General features: G+C 35.3%; 1 protein-coding gene across 1 annotated transcript in view; it reads right to left on the bottom strand.

The window, feature by feature from the left end:
- AK5 (adenylate kinase 5) overlaps positions 1-9947 on the bottom strand; it is a 90574-nt gene extending 80627 nt beyond the window's left edge. The window contains exons 1-4 of the mRNA XM_010082120.1: positions 9759-9947; positions 8615-8782; positions 2147-2316; positions 1913-2026 (exon numbers count right to left, since the gene is read on the bottom strand). Coding sequence (XP_010080422.1) covers positions 1913-2026; positions 2147-2316; positions 8615-8782; positions 9759-9927 — 621 coding nt within the window. The 5' untranslated portion in view covers positions 9928-9947. The remainder of the gene's footprint in view (positions 1-1912; positions 2027-2146; positions 2317-8614; positions 8783-9758) is intronic.
- Positions 9948-10304: the final 357 nt, after the last annotated feature.

Below are 10304 nucleotides of genomic sequence, written 5' to 3' on the forward strand. Positions count from 1 at the left end.
GGTCAGATGCAAAGAAAGATGAAATACGGAGAGCCTAAACAGACCAAATTTTCTTTCCTATGCTCCTACAAAAGCTCTGATTCCTTCTTTCCTTGCCCATACGTATTTCAGAATGGGTAAGACTGAAAGGTGGCCCTATATGAAGGACTCTGGGATTTCTTCAGAGACTCAGTCATCTATCTTTCAGGCAGAATCGGGCCTTGAGGAGTATGATTTAGCAAATCCCATTAGACGGAAACAAAGGAACTCTCAAGTATAGTCAGGTCTAAAATTACTAAATCCATCCTCTCTTTTCTCTGGGAAAAAAACCCAAAACAACCACCAACCTACAGCATCCTTGGAGCAATAGCACATACTAAAAAGGAGCCAAAGTTAGGATGTCAGTCTTTTTTCCACGTAGTTTTCTATAGTCAACAAGAGCCAACCAGGCTGGTAGAGGAGACTATTTTCAAGTTAAGTTAGGAAATACTATAAAGCTTATTAGAATGGTGCAGTGGGAGGTTCAAACATAAAATGAAACATAGTGTCCATCTTTCTCCCCTTCTATGGCATGGTATTACCTGAGCTTTTGCTATTGCCTCCTGGACTCCACTTCTTAGTGGTATTACTAATGGACCCTATGATGGGTGCTTGAGAGTTGTTACTGGTTTTCCTCTCTAGGAGAATCTGACCATAGGATAACTAGAAGTACTTAATTTATTAACTCCTGTCAGTTCTTCCAGTTTCACATCACCCACACTTTAATCAAACACAACATCAGCACAGAATTATAGCACCAAGAAATGCACTTAAGTCACACTATCACACAAAATGAGACAAGGAAATTACCACTAAACCTAAATTTCTGCTGTTTCACTTATAAAATAGTCAATCTTATCTTTTGTTAATTATCAGGAGATGTAGCTGGCAGTCATTGGCTATTTTCTGTAATAACTATTTTGTCCATTTCCTTTAATTTCCTGAATGCAGTCTTCTAAATTTTGCCCAGCATAATACCTTGTAAAAGCACACTAATGAAATGCCTCATTAGCTGCTTTCTTTTGGTACTTCTGTTTTGGCGATGCCACTTCGAATTCAAAGTACAGAAATGGTAGTACACTGGCAATTGTAAAGGACTTTGAAATGCTCTGCATGAAGGGTCCTTTAAAAATTCAGCACTGAAACCGCAACCCTTACTTGTGACCATTGACTGTTATGTTAACAGCACTTGATCAGAAAATGACATAAGCTGTTTGTTTTTCCACTGCATTTAAGTATTTTTAGATTAGTTTAAAATACACACATTAAAAAAACACGTGAACAGAACTCGGGAATACAGTTTTAGCTGACTAAACCTTACAACTGTAGTTTAGAATAACCAAAATTATGTAAGTTTCTAAAAAAAGAACATCATTTCTGGTTTACAAAAACTTACAAAACATGGATGGTTTTAACCTCTATTTTATTCCAGTCTTTTCAATGCACTGTAATAAACTTGAAATTAGAAGTGTTGTGAAGATACACATTGTTTTAGGTATGTGCCTCTTAGTGTAGATTAAATTGAACAAATAAATAAAGAAATATCTTCCCCATTTCTAAATCACTGAGATACAAAAAAATATTAATTGTTAGATTTGATTTGATGTTATTTTCTTTGTCTTGAGAGGATTTTCATTACTGAGACAGGAGGCTTGGGTTATTGGTTATATTATCACATGGCCTTTTTACAAAATACTGGCTCCAGACAGAACATAACATAACGTAAACCAAAATAATAAATTTTTGTCAACCTGTAATTATGTACTTGCAAAGATTTAAAGAGCAACGCTCAGTTAGAAATAACATCTAGTCTTTCTTGGAATCTGACTGACGATTTCAAGCAACTTAACTGTTGTAGACATAAGTTATTTTAAGAATAAAAACCATCTCTTACTTGGTCCTCAAAGGAGATTGCCTGGGCAACATCTCTGGGAAATCCATCAATCACTATACCCTCTTCATCAGGGATCTGCATTAATCTCTGCTTTATCTCAGTTATGGTTGTTTCCTTTCACAGAGAAAATAAAGTATTTATTTAATATTGTAAAGGAGGTTTTCTTGATGGTGCACATTAATACAGCAAGTACAAATCCTTTGAAAGTAAATACTAATACAGGATATGCTGTACCTGAGGGGCCAGTTCTCCAGTAGTAATTATTTTGGCAATTAGACTCCATTTTCTATTGCTGCTTGTGCTGTGGATCTTCTTCCTTAACAATTCACCAACAGATATGTAGTTAAATCCATAACGTTCTGCTATTTTCAAACTCTGTGTTCCTTTACCACTTCCTGGGCCACCTATTGTTAATTATAAGCAAAACATTAAATTAACCTCTCATCTAAAGTACCCAATCATATGTGAAATCTTTGCTATCGGCACCAATTTTCCAGCCATTATTAGAGCAGATATTGCAGTTGCAGGGCTTGTTACCAGCCACCAGAAATGGGTCTCATCTACCTGATCACAAAGGTAATGGTTTGTAAAAATTAAGTAAAAAAAAAAAAAGAAAAAAAAAAGGAAAGAATACAAATCTACCTGTGAATTAAAAATAAACATGCTCTTTTAGGCTTGACCTCATTCTAAAGCTGTTCCTGGGAAGGATTTTTTCTCAATTTGTAGTAGAGGAAGAGATAAATGAACTGGTCCCTTCTTGAACTCTGAATCTAACGATAGAGCGAGATAGTCTGAAGTATATTCATCTCAGAAAGAATCACACTTGGTTAAATAAACCAATGACATTAGTGGACTAGTCATGAAATGCAACTAATAAAATCAGCACCTAAATATGCTTGCATGAGTTCCTGAGGTCTTCTAATTTTAAAATACAGGAAAATATTAAATAATCATCTGAGATGTTTCCATAGTGATTTGGTACGAGGACTTTCATTGAACCACGCATACTTCTGGTACCAGTGCTTGAAGCATCTGACAGAGAACCAATTTGTTAGATTCAGCTTGCTGGACAACTTGAAGAATAAATAGACCCTTCAACATAGGGCAGAATAGATCTGAAAATGACAAAAAAACCAGCTACATTACACAGCAGGAAATGCTGAAGTGACAGGTCAGCTGGACAGCAGAAGCAAGAATGCATGTAGAAAAAAATCAGATTATGTCTGAACTAAAAGAACACATTATGATGTGAGGAACAGGGAAACTGAAATCTAGTATGTAAAAATAGCGAATTGTTTTGATAAAAATAAATGTTTACATATAGAAAAGTGTACACTACTGAATAACATAACAAAGCAAAACCAAAATAATTTTTTTAATATTAATTCCCAACACTAGCTATATTTTGGGGAATTGTGTGTGAGAACATTGAATTTTATTTCAACAGGCAAAGAATTAATTAAAAATATAACATAGGTTTTCTATGAACATTAAAAAATACAACAATGCAAAGAAAGTAAATATGAATACAAGCTTCTTGTTAGCAATCATATAACTCTTTCCTATTTGTCTGTATTGTTCCCATAGCTTTGGGGAAGCATTTATATAATTAATACAGATTTAACTACAGGATAAGCTTTACAATATGTCTTCATATATGGTAACGATACTCTCTGTGTGACCAGGTTCAAACCTGTGTCCCAATATTACATGTCAGAGAGCTTTCAGTGTCACTAGTAGTCACTAGGAACTCTTCCATACCCCTGCTGCTGTGACAGTAACTCTCCACCTGGCCTTTGCAACTCAAATGGGGACCCATCTGAAGAGAATGCATGGGAAAACTTGGGTATTGTTAAGGTGTTCCCACACCCTGCCCACAGTTTAGTTATACCCTTGGGGAAAAAAAAAGGTTTCATAATTATCCAATTAGTTTAAATAATGCTTAAATCAAGCCAGGTTAAGATAAATACAAATACAAGGATTTTTCCATAACATCCAACTAGTCAATACAGCTGCAGATGTTCATAAACCACACAAACAAAGAAATTAAAGAAAAACAATGTCTTATTTCTGTACCGTAAGGTTGCAACTGAAAAATATTTTTCCCTCATTCAGTCTACTTGCTGTTACTCTCCTAAAAAGGTGCATGCTTTCTTTTTTCTTTCAGCAGGTTATGTTAGGTTTTACAGCTGTTCTTCCATTTCAGTTCTTCTAGGTGATCTAAACAGGCTTAGTTTTTTTCAGCTTGAACTCTTTCTTTCATAGACAGTTTAGCTATCTTCTTCATTAGAATAAAGGATGTTTCCCTTTAGAGGAAATATGTCTTGTTTAGAGACACAAGCAGCTGATATACTAGGAATCATCTCCTCCAGTAAAGTGGCTACAAAGTGATTCTGCTTCAGCACTCCCCGCTCCCTTTCATGACACACTCAGCCTTCCCCATCACAAATTTCACCAAACCCTACATTGTGTTCCACTCCTGTATCAAAAACGTATCTGATACAATGTTCAAACCAGGTCATTCCATGTATTTTACAGCTTATTGTTAATCTGGAATGATAGTAGGTTTGGAGTAACTGCGTCCCAGTGTCTTTTTTCTTACATACATGAAAACAACAGCACAAAGCACTGCAGCTAATTGTTTGATGACTGTTGCCACTTCATATGGGGCAGTTTGCCGGGTGAATGAGTAGCATTATTACTTGTTACTGGAATGTCTGCTCACTCTGTGTAAAGTTTTCCGTAAGTAAACCTCTCTCTAGATATAAAGCCATATATTGCAATCTAATAAAGATAACATATAAGTAATGTATCTTATATATGTGTGTGTTTATGTGTAACATTTATTAGTATGAATTACAGAGCTTTATCTACTGACAATAATCCTAACAACTGGAAAAAAAGGGGCGGTAGGTTGTGACTGTGCTTCAGAGCAAAGGGTTTATGAAATACTGGAGCCAATACTGTGCTTAATTCCTGCAGCTACAAAACTTCTGAGGACGGAAATTCAGTTTCTTTATGTAGACCTACTTTATGACTTGTGAGCTCTCTTGTAGGCCCATATCTGGTCTAGTTTTGGAGAACGTCGTTTAAAAATCACTATTGTGCTTCCTATTGTCCATGAAGTGTAGCTATGTTGGTGCCACGAATGGAAAAGTGCGTATAGCTTTTTAGAAAGGGCTGTCAAGTTTGAAACATACTATGTTGCATCCCAGAAACAATAAAGACGCAAAACATACATAGGTAATGTGTAGAAAATTAGAAACAGAAAATTTTACAAGGAAAATAATATCCGTATTCCAAGAGAGATACAAAAGATGCCAGAAAAACAGAACTATTACTTGGAAAAAGATCAGTCTCTGTAAAACCATAAAATATCCGAAAAATAGTTTTTGAAACCAAGTAAATAGACTTTACACTTCTGTTAGAAGGGGCTTTCCTTTGCCTTTAAAGAGAAGTAGGAAAAAAAAAAAGAGTGTAGTTTGGCAAGTCTTTCAATTTAGATTTGCAAGCAGAAAAAATCAACTAATAAAATATTTTCCTTAATGTTCATAAACTTCTCATACATTTTGTTTTTCTCAGTCCAAAAATGTCCCTTTATAGCAAGCTGGGATTATCCATTTACAATCTAAGGGGAAACATTCAGGTAATGAAATAAGAGAAAAGTAATACAACAAAATTACTTCCCACAGCAAATCATTATAATTTATTGAACTATGCATCCATTCCTGACTCTTTGATAAATCACACCGACAAACTGTTCACAAGAAAGGAAAATCAAATCACTTTTGTTTTTCATTCTTTTAACTTATTCTGAGACTATACATTATTCAAGAAAAGTGTAATTATTTTACATATTTCTTAGAAGATGTCTAGACTAGGGAACATTTGTTGCATCTAAAATTATGTTTGCTAACTGGTTTAAAGAGAAGATTTGTATGCCCAAACAGTTTTGCTAAAGCAGTTGTTTTAATCTAGTTTTGTCAATGGAAGTTCAAAATCTCAATTTTGCTTATATTGTTGTAAATTCAAAATAAATGTATGTAATAATAAGTTTTCTGAAAAGACTTATGATTTTAAAATCTAGGTGTGGAGCGGATTTAACAAATCAACAGGCCAGCCAGCTGCTGACAGGACTATCTTTGATCTATCCTTTAAACTTTGATTATAAAAGGAAAACATTCTTTTCATATTAACTAATATCTATAATTAAGTGCAGTTTAAAAACATACTAAACTATGGGGCTAATGACATTGGGTAATTAATTTTTTAAGGTCTTTGTATTCAGGCTGTATCAATAATAAAAATGTGTTTGTCAAAACATGTTGGGAAGCACATCTTTAAACACAATCTGGTTTCCTAATGCCTTAGAAACGTAATTTTCCAGTGATTCAGATGTGTGCCATCCCGGTTGGTTCCATGTGATTTTTCTAAAATCCAGTCACACACTCATTTTGCTGCTTTGTAGCTTTACATTTCAGTAGAAGACTTTTCTGCAAACCCAGAAAAAGATCAAAACCCCCAACCACTTTTGTGTGTTCTCTTTTTGCCCCGGACCTACTTGCTTCATTATAAGGATGATAGATTTCATAAAGCAAAGAAGTTGTAAAAACCTTTATAGAAGTATTAAAAAGATCTTGGGCTAATGCATTATTAAAGAAAAGTTCACCTAATATGCAAAGTAAAAGACAGATCTTTAAGTTCTATTCATTTCAGTCTCCAACTGAATGGGACCCGTACCATCTGAGCTAGGCAGGATGGTTAGTTATCACTAGTCAGATATAAAAAGCTTTCTTAACTGAAGGTTTTGCTGGCATTTTATGCAAACTGAAAAATATGCAACACATTTGTTGTGTATAATATTTGTCTCTTGAAATTAATAGTATACTTTTAAAATTTTCTTTCTTTCAATCACTATATTAGTTATTCTTTTATTCTTTTCAGTGTGTGTTTTTATGTTCTTTCTCAATAGAAAGTTGAATTTGGGAGAAATTTTCTTGATACTGTCCAAAATTGGACAGTAGCTGCTAAGCTACATATAGTATTGTGTTTCTATCAGATCACACTATAATAGACAGATTCAGAGAAATTCAGATGAAAAATAAACCTGAAATAGCCTTTGCAGAATGTTTACAATGTTCCCTATATAAACGGGAGAAAAAAAAGCTCTGTAAAATCCATGGTCTATTCACTATATGCTGACATTCAAAGATTTCACTTCAAATACCGCTGTACACAGTTCCAGGGGTGAAAGCCAATCTCTCTTTATTTCACCTAGATCAAACCTTCATTCATCACTCTGCTGCAATAGAGTTACATGGATTTCTGTGCATTAAGAGCCTTCTGTGGTCACTGAAAAGGAGCCAGTTTTCCTTCTTTATGAAAAGGAAGGTTAGCTAATTAATTAAGATTAAATAAAGGCATGTGTTATTTTTCTATCTAATGCAAGCTTTAAGTTCAGTGATGCATGGAGGGATTTGCATGTTGAGATTTGTAATTCCAAACCAAAAGATTAGAGAAAAATCAAATGCCTAAGCAATTCTTTTGGCATACCACAAATATCTAGAAAAATGCCTGGTTTTCTGTTTTCAGTATATGCCAACATCACATTTCTGAGAACTGTTGGGTGCAGTTCTGGAGCCTAGAGGACATGCTGTTCTTAAAGATCCCACTCAATCATACAGAAAACATTTCTATTCTCTTTTACTATAGAACATACTATTCTCTGTTATGGAAGCAATATCTATCTTTAATATAAATAAGGCTTTATAGACTAAGAATGTGATTCTCTATCACCTGGCACCTGTGCTATAACTCTTCAAACAGTCCAGAGAATCAGAGAATCAGACCTGGCAGTAAAATTTCGAAAGGCAACTATCCCACATGACAAGGAAACTAATTCAATGAACTTAAATTCAGAAACAGAATAAACCATTGATTTAGAATTAAACCTCAGCTATTTCTTAATAAACAACATGCTTTGTCTGAGGCTGGAAAGTAGGAGTTGCTTGGAAAGCACGCAGGAGAGAACTTTGGGAGAGGGCACAATTACCTAATGCTCACTCACTCTCCTTGAAGATAGCACAGGATTCATTTGCCAAACAGAGACAGGGATTAATTTATTAACACAATGGACTAGTGACCACGTGCGCTCGCTCCAGCTGGACATACCAATCAGTTTTCAAGGTTCTAAACAGAGTGGACAACAGCTCCCTATCACCTTTTTGAGCTGGCTTATCCAATATTTTTAAGTATCCTTTTTTTGTGAGCAGATTTGAGTACATCTGTGACAGCGTTTTAGTTCAGATCCAGAACACGCTTTGGAAGAGCTTTTGGAAGAACTCTGGTTCACATGGTGGAGCTCTCTTGAAATGCATGAACTGGGTTTGTTTTAGATTAAATCAAACCAACAGATGTGCTCCACAAGCAAACCATGAGCTCTCCAGCTGCTAACGGGCATCCAGTCTACAGAACATGACCAGAGGTGCTCGCTGTAGCCCCTAAAATGCTTACAGTTGGGATGCTGTATCCTCAGCACTAACAATTTCACTTTCTGATACACTCTAATTGGGCTGCATCACTTGCTACAGACGATGAAAAACTTGTATTTAAATCCATACAGGCATTCAGTGTGTTTGCAGTACAAATAAAAAGGCAAAGTAACAAAGATAAAATCTTGTCAGAATGACTCTGCCTTCATACCTATGACAAGGATAATTTTTGGTCGAGGTCTTGCAGGATCAAATACATCATACTCCTCAATCAGCTCAGCAGTTTCAGAGAGGTCGGTGTCACTTTCTATTGAGAACTGCTGGATTGGAGGTAGTCGGTCATACCGCCGGTATGGGAAGTTAGAATTATCAGGCATCACTGTAAAACAGTAAGATAAACTGGGAATTGTGGAAATAGACATAAAACTCAGAATCTATTGTGTACACAGATTTAAATAGGTATCATAATATCTCATAATTTTACAATGTGCTTGCTGTTTCTATATTAAATATTCCTTGCCTCTATTGAGGTGATTTATTAAATTGGAACCACTAGGAGTCAGTTTGCTTTGGTGCTTCTTTACAAGCACGTCAGCTTTTCTGTGAAAATCTGCCCATAGCACCCAGAGTTCAGCAGTGGCCTCTGAGAAAATATGCCTTGTATTGTGCAGATAACTGGCACTACTAAGCAGAACTCTTTTGGTGATACACAGTGTACACAGAGACAGAGATAGTATTCTTGCTAATTAGTTTAATGAAATACTGGATGGCAAGGAAGAATAACTATGGCAACTGAAAGATGAGCTAATTACTCTTTGTTAACATTACAAATAAAATAATGACAGGTATTGGTATGACATTTGCTTAGATTTTATGAGATGCACCTTTTTCTAAGAGTTTATAATTTAGATTGTATTTAGTGAATTAGCATATAGCTCCAGTATAAACTAGAAAAACAACCTAGTGTAACTTCATTGGAGTTATTATATACGTCATCCATAAGGACCAACTGAAAATAAAAGCCGAGTGCACTGAGTCAACTTTGCCCCTATCTTTGCAAATGTTTTAGGTCGGATATGAGAAGTCTCTCCAATAATATGTTAAACATTTACACAGCAAACATCCATCATTAGGCTGCAAAATTATCACAATTTCCTCTCCCACATAGCATCCGTTATGAGAGGAGAAAAACAAATGCCAAAATACAAGGAAACAGATTTTTTGAGTCCTTTGCCTAAGGAAAATCAGAATGAGGCATGATCTGCTATACAAGTTAAGTATAAAATAATTCACTAGTGGATGTAAAACCTCTCACAGTATAAGAAATACAATAAAGTTTATACTTAATACATTACCATTCCTGAAAAAAGTCCTCCTGGATTGTCCTCCATTGAGTGGAGGCAGGCTCTTCTTTTCTGGGCTGACAAAAGTGTCCCATTTCACTTTTTCTGACCCTCCAAGCTCTTTCACTTTCTGCAAACAGCTTTCCAAATATTCAATTGGATCATCAGGTTTGTAACACATTAATCCATTCAACAGACTCTGCAACATTAGATCAGAAATACACACGATAATGATAGATGTCAGGAAAAACCAAACACTTCTACTTTGATTTTTACTTTGCACAGAGAAACCCCACATATTCCTTGTTGTTCAGACTCTCCATTTCAAGCCAATGCAGGAGAGTGAGGCCTGCAAAAATCATATGATTCTGGTTTTCCAGTGTTGCAAAAATTATTCATAACAGGAAGCTTGTGTCTATGTCTTTGTATTTGTCTGCTTGTACTGTAAAAAAGTTCCCTACATTTTTCTTATAACTACCACTGGCAAATACTTGCAGAGCAACAGACAAGCTAGGTAGCCCCAAAAGTTACACATTCTGTATAGCCTATTAGATCACT

This window comes from Pterocles gutturalis, unplaced genomic scaffold (genome assembly GCF_000699245.1).
Source record: "Pterocles gutturalis isolate BGI_N339 unplaced genomic scaffold, ASM69924v1 scaffold14449, whole genome shotgun sequence".
NCBI lineage: Eukaryota > Metazoa > Chordata > Aves > Pterocliformes > Pteroclidae > Pterocles > Pterocles gutturalis.